Consider the following 27,211-nt stretch of genomic DNA (forward strand, 5'->3'; position numbering starts at 1 on the left):
ATCCGGGTTTGTCCGGTGTAGGCCATCACTGTCAAGAATTTGTTCTTAACTGACTTGCCTGGTTAAATAAAGATACAATTAAATACAAAAATACTGAAGACCTCCATGACATTCAACGTGGCACCGTCGATGGATGCCACCTTTCCAACAAGTTAGTTTGTCTAAGCTGCCCTGGTCAACTGCAAGTGCTGTTATTGGGAAGTGGTAATGTCAAGGAGCACGGCTCAGCTGCGAAGTGGTAGGCCACACAAAGGGAACGGTGGGAACCCAAACTGAAAGGAACAGTTAAGTTGAGAGCCAGTTTTCTGAAGAAAGCTGCTTAATGGTTGAGTAACCAGACAGTAACCATCCAACCTGACAGCTTGAGAGGATCTGCAGAGAAGAATGGGATTAACTCCCCAAATACAGGTGTGCCAAGCTTGTAGCGTCATACCCAAGAAGACTCTAGGCTATAATCGCTGCAAAAGGTGCTTCAACAAAGTACTGAGGAAAGGGTCTGAATACTTACAGTTGAAGTTGAAGTTTACATACATACACCTTAGCCAAGTACATTTAAACTCAGTTTTTCACAATTCCTGACATTTTAATTCTAGTTTAAAAAAAAATCCCTGTCAGTTAGGATCGCAACTTTATTTTAAGAATGTGAAATGTCAGAATAATAGTAGTTATTTATTTCAGCTTTTATTTCTTTCATCACATTCCCAGTGGGTCAGAAGTTTACATACGCTCAATTAGTATTTGGTAGCATTGCCTTTAAATTGTTGAACTTGGGTCAAATGTTTTGGGTAGCCTTCCACAAGCTTCCCACAATAAGTTGGATGCATTTTGGCCCATTCCTCCTGACAGAGCTGGTGTAACGGAGTAAGGTTTGTAGGCATCCATGCTCGCACAAGCCTTTTCAGGTCTGCCCACAAGTTTTCTGTAGGATTGAGGTCATGGCTTTGTGATGGCCACTCCAATACCTTGACTTTGTTGTCCTTAAGCCATTTTGTCACAACTTTGGAAGTATGCTTGGGGTCATTGTCCATTTGGAAGAACCATTTGCGACCAAGCTTTAACTTGACTGATGTCGAGATGTTGCTTCAATATTCATTGTCCTACCTCATGATGCCATCTATTTTGTGAAGTGCACCATCCCTGCTGCAGCAAAGCACCCCCACAACATGATGCTGCCACCCCCATGCTTCACGGTTGGGATGGTGTTCTTTGGCTTGCAAGCCTCCCCCTTTCCCTCCAAACAAAATGATGGTCATTATGGCCAAACAGTTCTATTTTTGTTTCATCAGACCAGAGGACTTTTCTCCAAAAAGTACAATCTTTGTCCTCGTGTGCAGTTGCAAACCGTACTGTGGCTTTTTTATGGCGGTTTTAGAGCAGTGGCTTCTTCCTTGCTGTGGCCTTTCAGGTTATGTCGACATAGGACTTTTTTTACTGTGGATATAGATACTTTTGTACCTGTTTCCTCCAGCATCTTCACAATGTCCTTTGCTGTTTTTCTGGGATTGATTTGCACTTTTCGCACCAAAGTACGTTCATCTCTAGGAGACAGAATGCGTCCCCTTCCTGAGCGGTATGACAGCTGCATGGTTCCATGGTGTTTATACTCGCGTACTATTGTTTGTACAGATGAACGTGGTACCTTCAGGCGTTTGGAAATTGCTCCTGAGGATGAACTAGACTTGTTGAGGTCTACATTTTTTTTCTAAGGTCTTGACTGATTTCGTTTTGATTTTCCCATGATGTCAAGCAAAGAGGCACTGAGTTTGAAGGTAGGCCTTGAAATACATCCACAGGTACACCTCCAATTGACTCAAATTATGTCAATTAGCCTATCAGAAGCTTCTAAAGCCATGACATAATTTTCTGGAATTTTCCAAGCTGTTTAAAGGCACAGTCAACTTTAATGTATGTAAACTTCTGACCCACTGGAATTGTGATACAGTGAATTTTAAGTGAAATAATCTGTCTGTAAACAATTGTTAGAAAAATTGCTTGTCATGCACAAAGTAGATGTCCTCACCGACTTGCCAAAACTATAGTTTGTTAATAACAAGAAATTTGTGGAGTGGTTGAAAAATGAGTTTTAATTACTCCAACATAAGTGTTTGTAAACTTCTGACTTCAACTGTACATTCAAAGCAATAGTTGTGTGATGGGTCGTATGTCATTTTTAGCATTGTTTTCTGATGAGAAAGATATTCACTTTCTAATTATGATTAGGATTGTGTATTTCTCTCCCCGAAAGTTAACATGAAAATCAATAGGACAGGAGAGAAATGGCACGAGGAATTATGTTATAGGCGTGGCAAAAGGCCTAGCTGATAATTGAGTTATGGCTATCGGTGGAGAAACATCTAAAATATATATGTGTGTAGATGATGTGTCTTGAGGATAGACCGGTCTCTCTCCAGAATGTATGGCTCAGCTCTCCAGAATCCACTCAGTCTCCCGACAATTATTCATTGTATTCATTGTTTCATATGAATTGTTTGCCCTTTTTTGTTTTATTTTGATCAATTCTCCATTACGTACAGTATGTCACCAGTAGTCAATGTAAAGTTAATCCCCGTCATTTGGTTACATTCATTTATGTTAATGCATTGTATTACTAATTAGGCCTACAGTCATTTACCGTTCTCATTCTTGGAGGTCACAACCTGCTATACTTGTGAGAGATACGTTTTGGTTTCTTTCATCATTTTGCGAGTTGTCTCTGTGTGAAAGAGCAAAATATAATCTGACGATCCCACATATCTAGTGGAAACGTTATAAAATACCATTTCCCCTTGCGCAAAAACCGCTGTCTGTCCCGAGCTCACTGGCGCTGGGACCTCTGACGTCCCAGAATAGGCTAGCTGATACAATGATCCGACTTGGCTGGAGACGGCTTTGGGCGGGTTCAAGTTGATTGATTTGATACAATGTTGCACTTCAGTAGCAGCAGCTAATGTCAAGACTGATAGAAAGTGAGGCAGACGGGCTGAGTAGAGAGATGAATGTGGTTGAAAGAACTGGAATTTATCAGTAGGCTATAATTTTGAACCGTTTTTTAATTTTATTTGTCTGCTTTATGTGTTTTTACTGTAGTTGACAAGGGAAGTTGTAGGCCAGCGACTGCATTGACAATCTGAGTTCCATTTTATTTATATATATATATATATATATATATATATATATATATATATATATATATATATATATATATATATATATATATATATATATATATATATATATATATATATATATATATATATATATATATATATAAGAACATCTAAATGTAAACTTTATTATTAACCACCTGAGAATGAGTTTGAGAAACAAAAGTGTTATTGAAGTGAAACTGTTCCACAAAAAATGCCCACATGAAAATCTAAACTGGCATGCAGACCGGTAGGATCAATGATATGCTTCCCCAAACTTAAACTCGCACGCTGACTATGAATCGCCCCTACCTCTCTCTGATCGACTTTTCAATCAAGGTAACACGTGTCTCATAATATGAAGTATTTCAAACCATTCAGTCTGTTTTCATAATGTGCACTGCCTCCAGCTCACGTTGTAAAGTGGTGGGTGATGCACTGATTTCTTCCGGTCAACTATTTTATTAACAGAAAACCCTGCGACCCAGGTGAAGTTGGCCTGGCTTGTCTTTGTTTATACACTGTGGTTTAATGGCAGAGTCTCTCCACTGGCGCCAGCCCAGGTACCTTTTGACCTGTATGGACAGGCAGTGTCAGGCATGTCGCTGCACTGGTCAGATCTTTCCTATTTTGACACGGTCCTGCTCGTCAGATATGCCCCTGTTATGGCCCTTCACACACTCTGTTATGACTTGGCTACCTCTTGAGGTCTCCATCTGGTTGATGGGCAGCAGGGCAGTAGACTTGGTCCTGTTCACCAAGGCACCAAACAGACCAGAAAAGACAAACCGGGAGAGGGACTTCCTGGGCTTGTCCAACCCATTTTCAGTTGCAATGTTTTTTTAAAACGTTGGTGCCTTAATGAACATGACCTGGGTATTCCTGCTGGTTTGACCTCCAGGTGAGGCCTATTTGATGAGTTTGTTCCCCTGGCTGAGCTAAGCACCACTGGAGAGCTGCCTGCCTGGAGAGCACTGTGGAACTAGAAAGGTGTTTCCTGTAAACAAGACCGCTTTCTCTACCTTTCTGCCCTTGCCAACAAATGTGTTTATCACTCACCTCTTCTGTCTCTCTCTCTCTGTCTCAGTTCTTGCCCGAGGAGTATTGATGTGTGTGACTGGAATGTAGCCTCTCAGACTGTAGTGCCTCGTACAGTAAATGTCAGATGGCTAATCTCATTCTGTATCCTAGTGACTCAATGGGTGTTCCTCACGCCAGTCTCACCACTGGTTTATCATCACGCACTTCAAAGCAATGTTCATGTCCTCATGCCCTTTCCTCCTTTATCTTCACCTCCATTTCCTCTCCTCTTGTCGTTCCTCATTTTCACTCGCATGGTGGCTCTGTCTGTCAACAGGTCAAGAAATCAATTTATTCAGGGGCTGAATTTCTGTGAACTTCCTGAGTTTGTACAAGTATACTCTCGTTTTCCACGCTCAATGAGTAGGAGAGCGTTCTCCGAGGTGAAATTCATTTTGACATGAACTGGAATCGGCATCGAAGCCTTTGTCATACTCTCTGTAGCCTCCACCACCTAACCAGGTTGAAGTTGCCGTTAGTCACAATCACAGGTCTAGGGTCATATTACCCTCCCCAAATCCTAACCTTAACCAGTAAGGGCCTCAAACCTCAACTGACCATAGGTCAGTATTCCTAGGGTACCACTCTCAGGCCAATCCTGACTCCTGTGTGAGTTGTAATTACACTCAATCGGCAGCCCATATCTCCCGCTGTAATCTCTCTAATGGCACCGTAGGGCCTCCTCTGTCTCACTGGAGGGAGAGAGAGAGCCTTTTAGTACCTCTGTCAAAACACACTCCCTCATCCCACTCTGCTCATCACTTGCAGGGTTGGTTTGTAAATGCCTCCCTGTTGCTTTGATGGATGCCATGGATGTTGCATGCACTATTCTCATCCCCGTAGTGTGTTCGGCAAACTCTCTTTTGATATTAAAAAGAAAAAAAAATTCCAAGACCACTCAAGTAATGATGCAAACGACCATGTTATTGTCATGGAAGGTTTGTTGCCGACAAGGCAGGCAATTTTCTGAACTGTAGGCTACAGTATCTATCTGTGCCTTCATTAGCTCTGTGTGTGATTTTTAACAATGCTCTAATGATGCAGACTTCCCACTCTGTCTGTGATTACTTCTGCCTGGTTGACCCAGGGATTTTAACCTCTCCCAGTCTGAAAACAAGTGTACTGTATAAGCTGGAGGGAGAGTGTGTTCGGCTCCTGCCTCCATCACTATGTCTATCTGTGTGTCTGCTGTTAGTGTTTTATTCGTAGACCTGTATGTTTACTCAGTAAAGCCATGAATTGGCTTCTTGTTAGCTCTTTATCCCTTTTTATAATTGACCCTGTTGCTGTTTGTGTTGTGCGGCTCATATTGGTTACAGTTTACTAGAAGCGGGAGAACTGAGAGTCCTTTTTTGCTCGTCTAACTGCTCTGTGTTTGTCACTGTGGGTCTAGGCCTGTATACATGGATGGAACCATGTTGCCCCCTAACTGTAGAATGTGTTACTACAGGGGCCTCGTGTCCTGGATGAACCTGGAGAGAAATTGAGGCTGTTTGCTTTGTGCAAATTGGCCCTAGTTCCCTCCAGTGTCTGAAGCATCCTGCGTTCTACTATGCCGCAGGCTGAACATTTACAATACACTGTCCTACTGTACTACCATGTAACTATACTCAGATACATTGTTGCAATTTTGAAGACCAGTGGTATTCAACCGAACTCTGTTAACCCCTGTTGTATCAAACTCTCTGCCCCCCCCTCCTCAGATCCTGTTCTCCCACTTTTTAATTTAAAAAAAAAAAAATACATTTTTCTAAACTTGCAAGCTGGCGTATTGAATAGAGTTGGGAAATACCCTGGCTGGCGCAGTTTCCTCTTCAGGAAGTGTTTGTGTGCTCATGGCAGCAATGAAGGTGTCGAGTGGTCACCGGGCCGCTGCGGCACTGCAGGGGCGCCCAGTGATGAGGGGTCAGGGCCACACAGCTGGTGACTGGACCGGACACTACTACAATATCATGTATTCTAAGAAGTAGGAAAGGGGATACTTAGTCAGTTGCTCAACTGAATGCATTCAATCTAAATGTGTCTTGTGTATTTAACCCAACCCTCTGAATCAGAGGTGCGTGGGGCTTCCATAATCCACATCCACACCCAGAGAGCAGTTGTTGTTGGAGGTTAAAACGGCATATTTTTCTACCTTGCCGGCTCTGGGGTTTGAACCAGCGACCTTCCGGTTCGTGGACCAACGGAATGGAACATGACCAATGTGTCCCTGTAGTACATTTAGTACCATATTGCTTAGGTTTGCCCGTGTGTGTCTATTCTATTGCTATTAGCCTACTGTATTTGAAGACTTGTATTTCAGGGGCTAGCTTGATCCGCATCTATGGCACAAGGGAAAAAGCAGAGGACGAAACTAGGAGAAGATAGAGGATGGGTGTGGTGAGCAGAGAATGAACCGAAGGAATGGAAGAGCGAAAAGACGGACAGACAGAGGGACAGACAGAGGGACAGACAGAGGGACAGACAGAGGGACAGACAGAGGGACAGACAGAGGGACAGACAGAGGGACAGACAGAGGGACAGAGAAAGAGCGACTTGGTTTTGCTTCTGACAAGACATGCCAAAGCCAGTTGAGTCATGGCCCTGTTGTTGCTGTCTGTCTTCCTCCCCTCTCATTCACCTCTTCCTCATGCTGCTGTCATTCTCATGTTTCCCGTGGGCTATTTTAAGATGACAAGGAAGTATGGGGGGAAAAAATGGAGTATGGGGAAGTCTCTCCAAACCTCATGGTTTTAATAGATCATATGTATTGTAATTGATTTTTGCTGCAGCGCTTAATGTAATGTTGTGTGTGAGTGTGTGCATACAGTGTTCATGCGAGCACAGTCTGTCCCCACTCCCCATGTGCGTCTGTGTGGGCGAGGGGCATGTTTCAGTTAATGGTGTTTTATTTGTTATTATTTAACCTTTTACTTAACTAGGCACGGTGTGTGTGGTCTTGTATGTCACAGGGTGATCTAGTTGGTGGACTCCCTATCCTATAGGATGCTGCGGACTCAAGCAACTGAAGGGTAGATAGGGGGGGGTGTAAAAGAATGGAAAGGAAGACCATAGCCATGTTCTAATACCCATACTGTATACTACATACTTAATGAGTATATACTACATACTATATACTATTAGTTCATTTTAGCATACTGTAAAGGAACAGCATCCTTTCAGTTGAGCGTACAAGCTCTTCATCTGTCTACCGGAAGTTGATGCTGTTGCTATGCAACCTCTTGCTAGCTAGTTAGCGTAACAAATGACTAGTTTGACATTTTATGACTTTGGGTGTGTTCTTAAATTCAATCTGGAGTGCCAGAGTGAGCTCGTAAATTCAGAGCATTGTCAGATTGTCTGTTTGTAAATTCAGAGCGTTTCGCTCTCAGATCGTCCAAGCTCGGCCCAGGAGTAGGGTTGATTTTGAGCGTTCTGGCCTTACAATGGCATTCAAGCACCCAAGCTAACATTGGCTAGCTTGCTAGCTACTTCCAGACACAAATGAGACCACTCTGACCATTTCACCTGCCCTAGCAGAGCTGGTTAAGCAGTTTTCAAGTTATCCAGAGCGTTGGTGATTGTAACTGATTGTAATTTAATTACGCTTCCCCCCCCCCCGACGTTTACTGACACCAGCCAATTCAACAGGTGTTGAGCGCTCGTAAATTCATTATTCTGGCCTCTGGTACACTCAGACGAGTGTTCTGAAATCGGTGGAGGTAGCCAGAGCAAATTTACGGAAGCACCCGAATGTCCATTGAGAACACACAAGGACTATACAATTTAGTTAAGTTATGACGGGAAATGTTCAAGTCAATAAACGTTGGGTAGTTAGTTAGCCTACAGTTAATATACTGGCAAGTTTGATGTAGCCGTAGCCAACTAACGTTAGGTAGCTAGCTAACAACATACCGGTACATACTGCTGTAATGATATGCTATGGGGTTCGTAAGGACAGCGTAGCTAACAAATTGTCAGCCAATATAAGGTGTAAGGTAACTTATTTGAAAAGTCATTACTTTATTACATTACATTATATACAGCTCAACATTTTTTAAACATTTGTCGTAATTAGATAAAGCAATGCATTTGTATCCACTCTCCTTGTACTTCGGCTGCATATTTTCATCCATTTTCTTCAAATCTGGAAACGATGTGAAGCCACGTACATTTCCTGAAGAATTGCATTATGGGCCCTAAAGTAGGGAAAAAGTGTCCTCTGCGTGTATACTTCATATTTTGGCGAATTTAGTGCGACATCCGGGAACTTTTGGCATACTAACTATATCCATACTATGACCAATAAGCATACTATATACTCAATTCACCTCACAAATAGTACAGTTAGTGCAGTTGGTATGAGTAGTGGAACACGGCTATTGATTGAAGAAGTAAAATATGGACTGATAATGTTGGAAATGGAAGTGTGAACAGCAGGGACCGTCATGACACTGGTCAGTGGTCACAATGAACGGTGTGTGTGGGAGGAGAATTATGTTTTCTGTATGAAATGGGTCATTCACAACCCAACACAAACAGCCATTAGCGCACAGAGCTGTGCAATGACACCCTCGTGTCTCTTTCTCTCTGACCCCTCTCCAGCTCCTCGATCTCCTTCTCTCTATCAACATCATCTATCTCTTCCCCATCTTTCTGTTTCCTCCTTTCTTTCTGCCCCGTTTCTCTTTCCATCTCCCCATCTGTGTGTGTGTCTCGCTCTCTCACTCACTCACTCACTCACTCATATATGTACACACACACAGCATTGAACATTTCCTTTTCTGGTGGAGGGGCTTTGAAACAGACCCTGTTTGAGGCCCTGACTTCATGGCAGACAGTGTTTGGCACACAATGATCCGCTCATTCACTGTCGTGTGTGTGTACGTTTTGGCATGCGCTTCTGACCTCTTGCATATTATATTTTCTGTTCATGTGTTGATTATTCTGTTTGATATTTCAGTAAGGTCAGGGACACACTTAGTTCTCGCAGACTCATCAACTTGGCTGTCGAACTATTCACTTAGATAGTCTGGCAGTGTAAACAGTTGATAGTGGATACGGTCTTGCACTTACAGACAATCAAGCCCAGAGAGGTTAGCTGAGGTAATTGCATCACACACATCAGTCTTCTACGTGTGTTTACATTGCTCCTGTATGCGTGTACCTTTTTTGGCTTTTCTCACACACACACACACACACACACACACACACACACACACACACACACTACACACGTCTAGAAAAGGCAGATGTCCAAGTTTAGTTGGGTTTACACAGATCTGTTTATTTCGATTGTCTTTCGTCGGCTCTATAAATTAAAATTCCGATATTCTGAGACTTCTGAATAAATGTTGCTGGGGTTATTAGTGATGAAGTTCAGATCAGTGAATGTCTGATTGCGGTGTAGGTCTACCGTTTAGTCAACTATTGTAAGATGTGGTATGAAGCATATTTTTGACTGTGTTCTGTGTGGCTATTCAACTAGTGTGACAGATCTTGTGTTTGACTGTTGTGCCACTGTTTGCACCAACACGCACCGGCCTCTTCTATCACAGCGGTGGCTCCACACTCCTGACCTCAGATTTGTGGCTGTTACTCAAACATTGACACGTTACCCTTATTAGGTCTTTCTCTGTTCGTCTCTCTCTGTATTACAGTTTTCATCTCAGGGTTTTGGTTTTGACGCGTAGTGGCGGTTGGCATTTAGATATGGTGTTTCTCGGATTCTGATGTGAGAGGACGGTGGGTAATTAAACACGGGAAGTTCCCAGAGCAGACTGGCATGTGACAGTCATAGTGGAAACCACAAGCTGAACAACTGGGTATCAAGATGTCTCTCCAAAATACTGGTGACTGTGATGTTCTGCCCACTTTTACTCTATATAGGTCTTATCACACTGTGTTACACAATTCATCTTCATCTGATTCTAAATGGGATTTTATGACCTTTTTTCTGTTTTTATATTTTGCTCGGTCCTATTTTGGACAGCAATTCAGTTAGAGGTTGTTGCCTCTAACATTAGTGTTGGCATGCAGGAGAACATTTACAAATGCAATACATGCACTTACATAGTGTACATGAGACACACACACACACACACACACACACACACACACACACACACACACACACACACACGGTTCTCTGTGAAGCGTGAGTAACTCGAGGACCTGCTGCCATTCTATCTATTCTACCCCCTGTCCCCCTGCCATGCTGACTCACTGAGACAGTATGTCTCGCATATCGTGACTTCATGAACACACACACACACACACACACACACACACACACACACACACACACAGTACAGCATAGTTACCCTTGTAGTTAGCAACCCTCATGTTGTGATTTCTCACACTCTTTTAGACTGCAATTTCACACACACACTCTCTCACACACACACACACACACACACACACACACATATGTGGTCAACCCACCCACAACCTCTGAGATAGCCATTAATACATTTCGGTACGAGTGACATTGGTTCACCATAGCAACAGAGATAAACACTCCGAGACGGCAACACGCTCTCACGCAAATGCCACCCTGACACGCGACCTGAATCACCCTCACTCACGCTGACACACGCAGACAGGAAAGACAATCTCCCATGTGGTTTCCTCCCTAGCGAGCGATTGAACCCCAACATCGCTTTTATTCTGTCTACTAACTTTTTTGTTATACTGTGTGGTCGGAGCAACGGCTTAAAGCCGGGCGCTTGTTTCAGGGGAAAGGAATTCAGTGTACGAGTGTGAGAGGGGGGCTCGCGAAAAAGAGCGGGTTGAGGAGAAGAGGGCGGGAGCTCCAATGGAGAGAAGAACTTGGCAAAGATTATTAGTCTCTCAGCATTGAGGCTACGTGTTCAGGAGGAAAAAGGTTATCCAACAGCCGACTATTATCCACAGCAAAAAAAGAGAACAGGAAGGAGAGAAACGAGACGATGCTTCTAACTAACAGGCTGAGGCAGAAACTTCAAAACTCTTCCCGGTAGCTTGTTGCTGCCCGTTTTAGGACAGACCTGAGATTGGTATTGGACACTGGAAGTGGTCACTCTCTCGTTGAACTCTTTGAAGAACAAACTGACTCTGGGTCAGTTAGCACATAAGTGGCTTTAGCAATGGACCTGCTCATGGACCCGGTGGTCGTCACGCCCATCCTGGTGGTGGCTGCTCACTTCTTCACTGCGGCCGGGGTGTGGTTCTACCGCCGACGGCGTACCCCTCGTTTTACACCAGGTGTGTATACTCCTTAAAGCACATAAGGCTGGGGGGGGGGGAGATGCTCCTCATCTCCTTCTGTCGCTGCTGCCTCTTTATCCTCCTCAGATAAGGAGAGGGAGGGTGTTCGGAGTGACACTCCTGGCTTCCTACTTCCTCTTTAGACTTCTCCCTTTTTGGTGTCTCTTGTTAGCGTGTCTTGTGTTCGCATGATATCTTGTTCACTGCTGTGTTGCTGGTTGGTATTGGAAGGAGGGGATGATCAGCATTTAAGTCAATGTTTTGGGGGTTTTAATGTAGATGACAGTATGTCGCTTCTTTCTGTTAGATTTCAGTTTGGGAAACGTGTTACTTTTCAGAGAGCAAATGTTTTATCTGCTAACTAGTCTTAATTTAGTTGTGTATTCTCTTTTTAAACTGAGACAGTGTTTGTCTGATTGGATCTCTACCGGTGTGAGTCATTCTGGCACAGTTCTCCTTATTTGGCCTTTTTCACAGCGTGGCTGCTACCTGTCATGTGCCATTGATTCAAATCAATTTCTTGGGAGTGGACGTTCTCGTTTGTCGCGGACTGTATGAGTTGGCCAGTTAAGTCTCTTAATGGCTGTTTTTAAGTCGGCTTTTTGTAATATCGTGTCACCTAACGCAGTGAACAGAAAGTTTGGTGACAAGCAACTCAGTCCCGTCATGTGGCTGATTTTATGCTGAGGGTAAACACCATGACACATATGTTGTTGTACCGTTGCAGTCCTGTAAGAGGCATACATCCTTTTTAATGTAAAGCCTAATACAAGATATGGAATACATCACATTTGGTCTGTGTCCAACTATCTATAATCCCAATGATAAGTGACTTTGATAGTGGCTAATGCTAGAATAGGCCACTTAATAAACCAGTTAGGCCCATTTGGGCAGTCTTGATACAACATTTTGAACAGAAATGCAATGGTTCATTGGATCAGTCTAAAACTTTGCACATACACTGCTGCCCCCTAGTGGCCAAAATCGAGTGGCCATCTAGTGGCCAAAATTGCAGCTGGGCTGGAATTATACATGATGGCCTTTTGTCTTGCATTTCAAAGATGATGGTACAAAAAAATACAAAATAACGTTTTTAAATTTTTTTTTTATTTGTATCATCTTTTACCAGATTTATTGTTTATATTCTTCTACATTCCTTTCACATTTCCACAAACTTCAAATGGTTTCCTTTCATATGGTTCCACTAATATGCATATCCTTGCTTCAGGGCCTGAGTTACAGGCAGTTATATTTGGGTATGTCATTTTTAGGCGAAAATGGAAAAAAAAAAGGTCCGATCCTGATGAGGTTAATCATTAGCCATAAAGGACCACCGTGGCCCCTGGCAAGGACGTTCTGCTAATTGTTTGGAGGATTTAATTGATATCCTTCAGTCACAGGAGTATAATATCTAGTGTGACAGGACTGTCTGGGATGATAGGAGGAACAGAGAGGTATTGCCCACCTCTGTGATCTACAGGGAAGCCTTGGAAAGAGTGACCTTTTCCTACTGCCACTTCCTATTTATACAGGGACCTACTATCACCATCTATCTGAAGGGACTGGATAGGAAAGCTGTGCTGTGTGTCATTTCTTGGGGCTATGTGTGGGTGGTACTGTGTGTGCGTGTGATGCAGGCTTGCGTGTTTAGGCTCGCTAAAGTGCGGTACCGACTGATACAGAGCTGTGTGTTTGTGACGCTGGCGCACTGGCTTTATTTTTAGCCGCAGCAGCAAGCAAGACGTGGCACAGCAGAGTGATGGGCAGGGTGGGGAGCTGTGTGTTTGTGCTCTTGCATGAGTGTGTATGTATAGGGGCTATTCCATGTAAAAGGGCCCATGAGCACCAATATGTGAAGCTCATACAGTAGGAGCATATCAAATTGGGTGTCAAATGAAAGCAAAGGGTTTTTTATTTTTATTTTTTTTAATTAAGGCGTTTTTAAACCATTTTCCATCTTAAATATTATATATCTGGATAAACAGATGGAAAAAGGGGTCTTGCAAAACCAGAATAAGTCTTAAGGTATCAGAAATGCATTAAAACACAATAATGTTGACGTATAGAACCATGCCAACTAATATCACATATTTCATTTTGGAAAAATGTTTTATCTTCTGTAAGTGTAAAAAAACCCATTGCCTTGTAATTCTGTTACCAAAAACCCCACATACCTTGAATATATTTTCTAATGTCTCTCCCTCATGAGTCGGCTGAACTTGTGGATACCACTTTTATGTCTAAAGGAAGTTCATCTGACTCTGGGGAAGTAGATGAAGGGCTTCATTGCCAAAATCCTGAAGTATTCTTTGGTCTTGGCCATAGTGGAGTTTGGAGTGTGACTGTTTGAGGTTGTGGACAGGTGTCTTTTATACTGATGACAAGTTCAAACAGGTGCCATTAATACAGGTAACGAGTGGAGGACCTCTTAAAGAAGAAGTTACAGGTCTGTGAGAGCCAGAAATATTGCTTGTTTGTAGGTGACCAAATACTTATTTTCCACCATAATTTGCTAATAAATTCATTAAAAATCCTACAATGTGATTTTCTGGATTTTGTTTCTCATTTTGTCTGTCAAAGTTGAAGTGTACCTATGATGAACATTACAGGCCTCTCATCTTTTTGTGGCTGACTAAATACTTTTTTGCCCCACTGTATAACCTCCTAACTGTGAAAAGGGGCATTGACAAGGACATAGTTTTAGTTCAACAGCAGACATAACAGTCCTTATGAACCCAAACAACCTACAACACAACCTCATAACCCCAAACAACCTACAACACAACCTTATAACCCCAAACAACCTGCGTCCCTATAGTGCAGCGTATCCCGTACGTAGATACACAGCATCTCCTCATAATAAGGTTAACACTGCCCAATATTCTCATAAGTCCTCATAAGTCACAAGGAGCCCAAATTCAATATGTGCTAATCTGATGACTGCTCGTCCAGAGGGCTGCCGGGGGGCCCTGGTAACTGGGATGGGATTACGTAGCAGCCAGGAGCGGAATATCAGCACTTTCTTTCAAAACCTGTTACCCGATACAGGAGTGGTTTGGATATTTGTGAATATTGCAGCTGGATATTTTGGGGAATATCGCTTCAAATGTTGGTCTGGTTGATTTAGATTTGCTATAGGAGTTAATTTCCTATTTTTATTTGGTTTATACGTTCATAACAAAGAGGATGTAGGGGGATTGATGGGAGAGGGAGGGAGATGTGCCACTGCTGACGGAGAAGGAGAGTGATGAACTCTGACATTTTAACGACAGAGAAAGTGAAATGGAAAAAATCAGATTTGACAACAGGAGGAGAAGACTTGGTGGAGCAGGGACTTCCTCTGTTTAATTGAATGAGACTGAGGAGAGAAGCGGACAGAAGAGGAGAGATTAGACGCGATGACAAGAGAGGGAGGGAGCGAGGGATAAGCATACTGCGTGGTATTAAGAGCGTAAGCTCTGCCTGGTATTTATAGTTTGGAGGGCCGGGGGAGAAACGGAGCGGCTGAACAGCGCTCTGGCTCTAAAAACCGAGGAGAGAGTCCTCTTGAAAACAAGGATGGAGTGAGCAGAGGGAAAGGCAAAGGACAAAAAAGACAGAGGAAGATGAGGATTGGATATGTGGAGAGAGTGAAGAGGTCACTCTAGGGGGAGAGAAACACGGTTACTTGAGTGACGCATCATCGACAGGAGGAGAGGAGTGTGTGTGTGTGGACTCTTCCGGCGGAGCGTGTTGTCGTTGTGTGTCACGAGTGTGTGTGTGTGTGTGTGCGTCACTGCTTTTGTTTGGGGCCGTCTAGGCGTTGTTGTTGTGCCAGCTCTTTTGTATGCTAAACTATAGGTTTTTACCTGGTCTTTAGTATTTCCATAAGAAACTACAGACTGTGATGTCACCCTTGACTGTCAGACTCCCAGTGATAATGTCAATGTTCCGGTCACATGTTCATATGCCGTCGCGCTGTTGTTCTACGAAGCGAGGTTGTTGCAGCTGTTTTTGCTGACTCTCCGTTTCAGTTCTACTATTGATTTTGTTCCAGCTTTTTAAAAATTGAAACATGACAATTATTGTAGGGGCTAGCGTTGTGAAAGGTTTTGAGACGCTCTATGCAACATCGACAGATTTGAAGGGGTGTAGGAATAGGCTAGCTGACAATGCTGTTGCATCAGGGGAATGCTTAGTCATAGGAAAGGGGGCTACATTTTGACATTTGAGTCATTTAGCAGACACTGATCCAGAGCGACTTATAGTTAGTGCATTCATCTTCGATAGCTAGGTGGGACAACCACATAACACAGACATAGAAAGTACATTTTTCCTCAGAGTAGCTATCAGTAGGGTTACAATGAAGGATGAGTCAACGCTGGGGATTTAGATTGCCGAGACTAAAGTGTGTGTTTGTCCCGTTCTGTGATTGTTCGTGGGTGTGTACGGTGTCAGGGGACGGTGGCTCTCAGCTCAAGACGCATCTTGTTCACTTGTAGCTAGCTGGTGTTGTGCCCAATCTGCATTGAACCCGCCTGGAGAGGAGTCAAGAAATCTGATCTGGACATTTCTCCAATAGACCTCCTCATACACACTACAGCCCTGACCCAAAACATATTTGTATCATTTTCTCACTGACCAAGGCAGCTACTCAGATTATTATGATTATCTGAAGTAGATTCTCTCTGTGTCTCTGTCTCATCAGATGACATCACAAGCTCAGCAGATAATTTTGTGATCAGACGAGTGGTCTTAAACACACACAAAACACTCATTGGCTCAGAACGGGGGCTCTACAATGGACAGCCAGGGGGTTTCTTCTGGGATTGTGGCAAATGTTTGTTCCCAGGCCTAGAAAGAGGAAAGAAAAAGATTGTAAATGATGTTGGTTACAGTCTAGGGCTAGCAGTGTCTGGTTTCTGTTAGAGAGAGCAGTGTGTGTGTTCACATGGCAACAGACTGGAATCTAAACACTGGAGTCTGCTGCTTGCTTGATTGCTTGAGTGGATGACATCATCATAAAGGGACACTTCAGCACGTTCTCTTTTTGACTTCCTTATTATTTACCTCAACCAGAGTTTGATAAACAATCTCTCTCTACAACTATTTCCTTCCTTTGCTCTGGAAGACTGAAGAAGGAAAACCCCTCTTATTTCCAACTGTGAACGGCAGACAGATTCCTCAACCTGCTGTTGCCCCGTCTTGACAGCATACACATCTTAACCAGAGGACTGCAGCCTTGAGATACTTTGAAAGAGAGCGGGAGGGAGAGGCTGAGAGAGGGAGAGAACCGCAGCTCTGAACCTGCTTTGTCTGCAGAGCCACTGCTCAACAGCTGCATTTTAGAGCACAAGGTGTCTGTCCTGCACCAGGAGTAGAGTGAACGAGGGACCGTGCCTCAGGCCAGCGCGGTAGCAGGGGACAGGAGTGACCGAGGGAGTGTGAGACGACGAGAGTGGAAGAACCAGAGGGAGGAGTTTGAGGGGCGGTCTTTATTTCCTGGAGGGGAGGGGGCAGCCTGTGACTTTGACACACACACGTGTGACTGCTCCGGTGAGGGCTGGCCAGGAGTTTAGAAATGGGAGCGACCGCAAGACCGGCGGAAAGAGAGTGGGTACAAGGGAGGGACAGGCAGAAAGAGGCAACCCAGAAATGAGTCCCTCTACTTGTCTGAGACGCGGGGAGACCGGTCCTTGCAATAAGTGTTTTTGGGAGAATCAAATTCATTGGAATACTCTTGTTTTGACATTGTGGAAACTGAAATAGCAATTTGTGTACTTTGCCTCTCCCTGGTGTGCTCCCTGGCTTGGAATAAGACACGTGGACTTCCTCTGAGAGAGACTACTCTGGTTCTGGGATTGCGGAATAGTGACTCGTTTACATTGCCTCTCTCTGGTGTGCCACCTGACTTTGGAATCACACGTGGACTTGTGCACTGGGAGAGAAAAGAGGAAGTGGCTTTAGAAGCCGGGTGAAGGAAAGAGGAAGGAGAGAAATACAGAAGGATAGAACAGTAAAAAGAAGGATGTGGCGGGACTACCATAACGAGTCCAGCCTCAATGCCCACCTGCACTCTATCATGTGCTGTGCAGGTCAGTGTGTGTGTGTGTGTGTGAGAGACGGTATGTGTAGTGTATGCATGTGTTGTACATTGTAAAGCAGCTAAGTGTTATTTAGTGAGGCTCAATAAATGTTTTTCTGCGTAGGATGTCACCGTGTGTGTCCTGTGTTTTCTACATTGAATAAAACCAATATAAACGCAACAGTTCATATAAGGGAATCAGTCAATTAAAATATGTTCTTTAGGCCCTAATCTATGGATTTCGCATGACTGGGAATACAGATGTGCATCTGTTGGTAACAGATACCTTTTAGAAAATGGGTAGGGGCGTGGATCAGAAAACCAGTCAGTATCTGGTGACCACCTTATGCCTCACCCAGCATGACACACCTCCTTCACATAGAGATGATCAGGTTGCTTGATTGTGGCCTGTGGAATGTTGTCCCACTCGTCAATGGCTGTGTGAAGTTGCTGGATATTGTCGGGAACTGGAACACGCTGTCGATCCAGAGCATCCCAAACATGCTTAATTGGTGACATGTCTGAGTATGCAGGCCATGGAAGAACTGGGACGTGTTCAGCTTCCAGGAATTGTGCACTGATCCTTGCAACACGGGGCCGTACATTATCATGCTGAAACATGAGGTGATGACAGCTGATGAGTGGCACGACATTGGGCCTCAGGATCTCATCACGGTATCTCTGTGCATTCAAATTTCCATCGATTAAAATGCAATTGTGTTCGTTGTCCGTAGCTTATGACTCCCATTTCCATTGCCCCGTGGTTCCGTTGGGGTTCTCTTTTCATAACGTTGACATCAGAAAACCACTTGCCTACACGATGCCATACACAATGTCATGTCTGCCATCTGCCCGGTACAGTTGAACCCGGGATTCATGTGTGAAGAGCACACTTCTCCAGAGTGCCAGTGGTCATCGTGCAAACCCACAGTTTCATCAGCTGTCCGGGTAGCTGTTGGAAGCCGGATGTGGAGGTCCTGAGATGGCGTGATTACACGTGGTCCTGCGATTGTGAGGCCGGTTGGACGTTCTGTCCAATTCTCCAAAATGTCAGGCGGCTTATGGTAGAGAAATGAACATTAAATTCTCTGGCAACAGCTCTGGTGCACATTCCTGCAGTTAGCATACAAATTGTATGGTCCCTCAAAACTTGAGACATTGTCTAGTGCGGCAAAACTGCACATTTTAGAATGGTATTTTATTGTCCCCAGAACAAGGTGCACCTTTGCAATGATCATTTAGTTTAATCAGCGTCTTCATATGCCAAACCTGTCAGGCAAAGGGTAAATGCTCACTAACAGGGATGTAAACAAGTTTGTGCACAGAATTTGAGAGAAATTAGCTCTTTGTGCATATGAAATATTTCTGCCATCTTTTATTTCAGCTCATGAAACATGGGACCAACAATTTACTTTGCGTTTATATTTTTGTCCACTATATTGTAGTGTGTGTGTGGTGTACTGTTGACATCTTGAGCTATTTGTGCATTATATCGACCAATGTTTACAGTGTGAAGACTCACTCTAGTAGTGGTAGTGTTTGTTTTTGGATGGTGTTGAGGGGTGTATACTGCTGAACAATGCCTCCCTGTGTGGTGGAATGCGTGCCTTTCCGTGGCTGTCACACAAACACAGCACACAGTCAACCCTGTTGGTGTACAGGCTCTGCCCGTGGCAATGGAAATGCGTTTCCACTGGCAGTAGCCAATGTGGGGTATCGTGTTAATTCCCATGTCAAACTCTAGGGGGCGCCATGCTTGTTTAATATACTGTCACCAATAGCCGATTTTGATGAAGACACAGCCTCACCTAAATGTCACAAAGAAAGCCATGTGTTACCGCTGAGCCGGCTAGGCCAGCTTACCAGGCAGGTTTGTTAACGAAGGCATGCTTTTCTGTTGAAACTATTAAGCAAGACTGTGTTAAAATGTGTGTGTGCCTGGGGCGTGCCCCCGGAGTAAAATTATTATAATGAGTCATATAGTGTGTTACCTTGCCCCGCTAGGTTTGACCATGTTCAGGTATTTGACCTGCATTTCCACACTAAAATATCACTCTGTCATTATCACAAAGAGCCTCAATGCTGATATAGAAGCTCACTAAGACCACTTGTTCCCATTACAGTATGTAAACGTACGTGTGTGTGTGTGTGTGTGTGTGTAATGTATGTAGGCCTCTCTGGGGAGAGGAAGTGAGACAACATATCTTCCCCCCCCACATAGCGACTCTGTTTATAGTGTCACCTTGGCAACCACATCAACAGTGGAGTTTATCAAGGTCAAGTTGGGGAAATACCAGCAGGAACTATTCTCTGATTGGTTGGAGCAGAGAAGGGGAGAAAGCAGTCACTAGTTGGCCATGCTAGAAAAGACAAGTGTGAATATAGCCAATTATGATATATTCTCATTATAGGGGGTAAAATATACGATTGGAATGTGACTTTTGGTTCGTGGTTCAAATCATGTAAGCTGTTAAATAGCTCCACGACGTATATCCTTTCTAACATGGCCTGATGGCCTGTAACATGGCCTGTAACAACCAGGGGAACGCGGGAAGAGGCGTCCCAATGGAGTGAGTCAGATATGAACGGGAAGGCGGGAAAAGCAAAGCCACCCATCTGCATGTCATACACAGAGACCCGGATATGAGGAGAGGAGGAGGAGGAGTGGCTCCACGTGGGGGAGGGGAGGAGATAACAGCAGCGGGGCCTGTCGTCAGGTTCTGTCCTGGACATTGCCGTGTCACTGGACTGAGCTCAGAACAGGCGACAAAGGAAATAGGCTGGGAGGCTGCTGCATTGTGCTAAGACCCCTGGCCCAGTCTCTGCGGCTACAGCTGGGATCGACCAGCTCAATAGGCGGCTTTTCTCTGCTTTATTAAATACTGAGTCATGGTGTGTGTGTTTTGTTGGAGTGCCTGCGTGCGTGGTGGAGGGGGGGGGGGGGGGGGTTAATGCGTATGTACCATGCATCCTATGCTGTGTCCATATGGAGTTTTCTGCAGTGTCACAAACAAGCTGCGGTGTCACGAACACTCAACAAACGTGGCGCCCTTACAAAACAGAGGTGTGACGAGGCGCAATTCTCCCAGAAACGACCAAAGCAGCAGACATGACTGTTGAGCCCTCCATTCCAGACAAATACATTTAGTAGAGCGCTGCCTGGTTAAATCCGGTTGAACGCTGCGCTCCCAGACAGCCTCGGTACAGAGATGTTTTAGGGCAGTGCTTGTAAACAATACAGAGGTGAGGACGCTGTACTTGTTGTTTAATGAACTCTCCTTTTCCCCTCCCTCCTTCTGCTCCAGATGAGCGAGACCGGGTGCAGAAGAAAACCTTCATGAAATGGGTCAACAAACATCTCATCAAGGTACGGTACTGCATCGCAGCATCATTTTGGGGGTTGGTGGGGAACACACACACACACACACACACACACACAGAGGTATCACGACTTAGACCATCGTAGAAATGAATGAGCTAGGATGGTAGTTCTGAATGAGTTGTTATATTCCACACAGGGCTGAATGAGCCGTGCCTCCAGCACTGACTCCGTTATGTTCAGGCTGGTAGGAAGGTCTGGAAAATGGTTAAAGACTCCAACCACCCAGACCTTAGACTATTCTGTCTGCTTCCCCATGGCAAAACAGTACCGGTGCATCAAGTCTGGCACCAACAGGCTCTTAAACAGCTTCTATCCCCAAGCAATGAGACTGATAAATAGTTAACTAAATAGATACACAGACTAAATAGTGATCTGAGTTTACCTTGTTTCTTTATTGACCTTTTATTTTTGCACTGTCTCTATGCACACTCACAGGGCCCTACACACTAACACACTGTCTCTATGCACACTCACAGGGCCCTACACACTAACACACTGTCTCTATGCACACTCACAGGGCCCTACACACTAACACACTGTCTCTATGCACACTCACAGGGCCCTACACACCAACACACTGTCTCTATGCACACTCACAAGGCCCTACACACTACCACACTGTCTCTATGCACACTCACAGGGCCCTACACACTAACACACTGTCTCTATGCACACTCACAAGGCCCTACACACTAACACACTGTCTCTATGCACACTCACAGGGCCCTACACACTAACACACTGTCTCTATGCACACTCACAGGGCCCTACACACTAACACACTGTCTCTATGCACACTCACAGGGCCCTACACACTAACACACTGTCTCTATGCACACTCACAGGGCCCCCCCCCCCCCCCCCCCCCCACACACACACACACACACACACACAAGCTGCTGCTACTCTGTGTATCTTATATCCTGATGCCTGGTGACTTTCAGTGGTGGGAAGTACTTAAGTAAAAATACTTTAAAGTACTACTTAAGTTGTTTTTTGTTGTTGTTGTGGAATCTGTACTTTCCTTTCTTTTTCTATTTTTGACTACTTTTGCTTCACTACATTCCTAATGCAAATTATGTACTCTTTACTCCACGCATTTTCCCTGAAACCCAAAAGCACTCATTACGCTTTGAATGCTTAGCAGGACAGGAACATGGTCTAATTCACACACCCCTACTGCCTCTGATCTGGCGGACTCACTAAACACATGCTTCGTTTGTAAATGGTGTCTGAGTGTTGGAGCATGCCCCTGGTTATCTGTAAATTAAAACATGTGGCTGTCTGCTTTGCTTAATAGAAGGAATTTTAAATTATTTTTACTTGAATTTTCTTTTAAGTTATCTTTTACTTTTACTCAAGTAGGACAATTGGGTACTTTTTCCACCAGTGGTCACCTTACCCCTCCCTATACATGCACTACATGATCAAAAGTATGTGGACACCTGGTTGTTGAACATCTTATTTCAAAATCATGGGCATTAATATGGAGTTTGTCCCTCTCTTTGCTGCTATAAGAGACTCCACTCTTCTGGGAAGGCTTTCCACTAGATGTTGGAACATGGACTTTGGACTTGTTTCCATTCAGCCACGAGCGTTAGTTATGTCGGGCACTGATGTTGGGCAATTAGGCCTGGCTCGCAATCGGCGTTCCAATTCATCCCAAAAGGTGTTTGATGGGGTTGAGGTGAGGGCTCTGTGCAGGCCAGTCAAGTTCTTCCACACTGATCTCAACAAACCATTTCTGTATGGACCTTGCTTTGTGCACAGGGACATTGTCATGCTGAAAACAGGAAAGGGCCTTCCCCAAACTGTTGCCACAAAGTTGGAAGCACAGAATTGTCTAAAATGTCATTGTATGCTGTAGCGTTAAGAATTCCCTTCACCTTACCTAAGGGGCCTAGCCCGAACCATGAAAAACAGCCCCAGACCGTTATTCCTCCTTCACCAAACTTTACAGTTGACACTATGCATTGGGGCAGGTAGTGTTCTCAAACCCAGATTTGACTGTCATCACTCCAAAGAACGTGATTCCACTGCTTCAGAGTTCAATGGCGGTGAGCTTCACACTACTCCAGCCGACGCTTGGCATTGCGCATGATGATCTTAGGCTTGTGTGAGGCTGTCCGGCCATGGAAACCCATTTCATGAAGCTCGCGACGAGCAGTTACTGTGCTGACGTTTGTTCCCGAGGCAGTTTGAAACTCTGTAGCGAGTGTTGCCATCGAGGAAAGACTATTTTTTCTACACGGTATGTGCTTCAGCGCTTGGCGGTCCTGTTCTCTGAGCTTGTGTGGCCTACCACTTTTCGGCTGATCCGTTGTTGCTCATAGACGTTTCCACTTCACAATAACAGCACTTACAGTTGACCAGGGAAGCTCTAGCAGGCCAGACATTTTACAAGCTGACTTGTTGGAAAGGTGGCTTTCTATTGCGGTGCCACGTTGACAGTCAACTGAGCTGTTCAGTCACGCCATTCTACTGCCAGTGTTTGTCTATGGAGATTGCATGGCTGTGTGCTCAATTTCATACACCTGTCAGTATCCCTGCACATTGGAACTGACCCTGTAGTATCCTTATTTACTTATTTATGGTGTTATTCTTATTCCTCATTAGTTTTTGTTGCGTTGTTGCGTTTTGAGTTTGCAAGAAAGGCATTTCACTTTCGCATGACGTTTAAACCCGAAACCACCGGAGACGTAGATCACATAGACTGGGCATTCCATCACATGACTGTGGAATGGGGCGTCTGACCTCATAACTCTCTAGTGCGCTGCGTATTTCTACGCTGTAATGTATGTCGGTCAGACGGACTGAGGATGGGGCACCAACGTTGGCACACACACTGCTGGCCCGGCACCACTGTCTGTAACATTAGACAATGTTCAGTTGGCGTTAAGGAGAGTTTGTACTCTCTGTAGCTGGAGAGAGCAGGGACCTTTCACTGTCTGGGAGGGAAGTCATTAAATAGAGGTGGAGAGGAGGGAGGGGAAGAGGACTTAAGGAGAGCGAGAAGGATAGAGGCAGAAAGATGACTTAAGAAAGGATATATGGTTTGCGGCGATAATTAAATGACAGGCTTAATGACACCTGTATTTGGTATTGATATACATAAATAGCCACTGGGATTCTCCAGGAATTTCCTCACCAATCTACACACAATACCCCATAATGACAAAGAAATACCTTATTAACATGAGTATTCAGACCCTTTGCTGTGAGACCTGAAATTGAGGTCAGATGCATCCTGTTTCCATTGATCAGCCTTGAGTTTCTGTTACTTGATTGGAGTCCACCTGTGGTCAATTCAATTGATTGGACATGATTTGGAAAGGCACACACCTGTCTATATAAGGTCCCACAGTTGACAGCGCATGTCAGAGGAAAAAACTAACCATGAGGTCGAAGGAATTGTCCGTAGAGCTCCGAGACAGGATTGTGTTGAGGCACAGATCTGGAGAAGGGTACCAAAACATTTCAGCAGCATTGAAGGTCCCCAAGACCACAGTGGGCCTCCATCATTCTTAAATGGAAGACGTTTTGAACCACCAAGACTCTTCCTAGAGCTGGCTGCCTGGCCAAACTGAGCAATCGGGGGAGAATGGCCTTGGTCAGGGAGGTGACCAAGAACCAGGATCGAGGAAAAGATGAACGGCGCAAAGTACAGAGATCCTTGATGAAAACCTGCTCCAGAGCACCTCAGACTGGGGAGTAGATTCAGCTTCCAGCAGGACAACGACCCTAAGCACACAGCCAAAACAACTCAGAAGTGGCTTCGGGACAAGTCTCTGAATGTCCTTGAGTGACCCAGCCAGAGCCCAGACTTGAACCTGATCCAACATCTCTGGAGAGACCTGAAAATAGCTGTGCAGCAAGGCTTCCCATCAAACCAAACAGGGCTTGAGAGGATCTACAGAGAAGAATGGGAGAAACTCCCCAAATACAGGTGTGCCAAGCTTGTAGCGTCATACCCAAGAAGACCCGAGGCTGTAATTGCTGCCTAAGGTGCTTCAACAAAGTACTGAGTAAAGGGTCTGAATACTTATGTAAATGTGATATTTCAGTTTTTTATTTGTAATACATTTTCATGTCTCTCACTCTCACACACACACTTGGAAAAAGTCCAAGGGTCTGAATACTTTCTGTAAGTTAATTGACTCGTGGCAGGACATGTTGTACAGTCTTAGACTGCGATACGTCTTTCGTCTACTGTAGTCCAGGCATAGAATGAATCATCCAGGTTCCTTTATAATCCTGTCCTATCAGTCTAATACCGTTGACAGTCCACCCCAACGCAGGTGTTTACATAGCACACAGCCACAGAGCTCGTGGCGGTTCAGCAGAGGCTGACAGACAGTACAGGTGACGACACGAGCCAGTCAGTCTACCTGTTCCTGTGTTTGTCTTGGCTCCCGCTATTCACTGACATCACGCCGATCTACCTGACTGCACCCATGTTTATATCAGCTGACAGACGTGTGTGTGTGTGTGTGTGTGTGTGTGTGTGTGTGTGTGCCGTCATGTGGTCAGGTCCGGGTGTATGGCTGCCTCTCGGAGTGTGTGTGTACAGATCAAACACACACATCCTTATAAAACACTGCCTTCACCACAAACTGTTGGGACCTGTGTTGACAGCTCGCCAGGAATGCAGTGTCATAACTATGGCTGGTTTTCCAGACACCAATTTAAACCCTAGTCGTGGACAAAAAAAAACATATTATACCGAACACAAATATAAACGCAACATGTAAAGCCCTCAAACTCAACTCTGGACCTCGAAGCCAGTGCCACTGCATTTTTTTCTAATCAGGAACTGATTTAGAACTAGGACGCCGGGTGGGTGCAATTCATGATGAGGCAGAACAGAAAACCAGCAGGCTCCGCACCTCGTAGGGTAAGAGTTGAATACCCCTGATGTAAAGTGTTGGTCCCATGTTTCATGAGCTGAAATAAAAGATCCCAGAAATGTTAAATACGCACAAAAAGCTTATCTCAAATTTTGTGCATAACTGTATTTACATCCCTGTTAATGAGCATTTCTCCTTTGCCAAGATCATCCATCCACCTGACAGGTGTGGCATATCAATAAGCTGATTAAACAGCATGATCATTGCAAAGGTGCACCTTATGCTGGGGACAATAAAAGTCCACTCTAAAAAGTTAAGTTTTGTCACACAACACAATGCCGCAGATGTCTCACGTTTTGAAAGAGCGTGCAATTGTTACCAGAGAATTGAATGTTCATTTCTCTACCATAAGCTGCCTCCAATGTTGTTTTAGTGAATTTGGCAGTGCGTCCAACCGGCCTCGTTTAACCACGCCGTCCCAGGACCTCCACATTTGGTTTTTTCACCTGCAGGATGGTTTGAGACCATCCACCCGGACAGCTGATGAAACAGGAGTATTTCTGTCTAAGAAATTCCTTTTGTGGGCAAAAACTCATTCTGATTGGCTGGGTCTGGCTTCCCAGTGTCTGGCTTAATATGTGTCTGGGAACCAGCCTTTAGACACACACACACACACACACACACACACACACACACACACACAGTAGATCTTTACCGGACAAGGCAGGGGAGCTGTGGCACATGGAGACATTTAGTTGCAGAAAGAGGACGGAAGAAGAACGTGGATACTTGTGCCTTTTTGGGGATCTCAACAGAAGAAGCAGAGTGTACAAAACGTTAAGAACACCTTCCTAATATTGAGTTGCATCCCCCCTTTCGTCTTCACAACGGCGTTCCACTGAGATGCTTTGCACATGTTGACTCCAATGCTTCCCACGGTTGAGTCAAGTTTGGTGGATGTCCTTTGGGTTGTGAACCATTGTTGATATGCATGGGGAAACGGTTGAGCGTTAAAAAAACCCAGCAGCGTTGCAGTTCTCGACACAAACCGGTGCGCCTGGCACCTACTACCATACCCCGTTCAAAGGCACTTAAATCTTTTGTCTTGCCCATTCACCCTCTGAATGGCACACATACACAATCCATGTCTCAATCGTCTCGAGGCTAAAAAAACTTCTTTAACCTGTCTCTTCCCCTTCATCTACACTGATTTGAAGTGGATTTAACAAGACATCAATGAGGGATCATAGCGTTCACCTGGATTCACCTGGTCAGTCTACGTCATGGAAAGAGCAGGTATTCTGTACACTCAGTGCAGATGACCCCAAAAACACGAGTTCAGCCTCACATACAAAGAGACTTTATGTACTAGTGTGTGTGTGTGTGTGAGACCCAGGTGCACTGTCTCGTTGGGTGGCACCACTCTAACTGTAGCACAGCAGTGGAGCTGACCGCTGCGAGTAAC

General features: G+C 44.6%; 1 protein-coding gene across 12 annotated transcripts in view; it reads left to right on the forward strand.

Moving 5' to 3' along the window:
• Positions 1-27,211, forward strand: part of LOC110487604 (microtubule-actin cross-linking factor 1) — a 253,063-nt gene that overhangs the window by 76,293 nt on the left and 149,559 nt on the right. For 10 of the 12 annotated variants that reach the window (XM_090228136.1, XM_090228127.1, XM_090228137.1 and 7 more), the window contains one exon: positions 20,823-20,884. In XM_090228136.1, the coding sequence (XP_090084262.1) occupies positions 20,823-20,884 (62 nt within the window). Of the gene's footprint in view, positions 1-10,733; positions 11,451-14,924; positions 17,528-20,822; positions 20,885-27,211 lie in introns of those variants that run through there. The other 2 variants (XM_090228129.1, XM_090228131.1) reach the window with 2 other exon arrangements.

The sequence above is a fragment of the Oncorhynchus mykiss genome, chromosome 30 (assembly GCF_057628025.1).
Source record: "Oncorhynchus mykiss isolate SJ-2025 chromosome 30, ASM5762802v1, whole genome shotgun sequence".
Taxonomy (NCBI): Eukaryota; Metazoa; Chordata; class Actinopteri; order Salmoniformes; family Salmonidae; genus Oncorhynchus; species Oncorhynchus mykiss.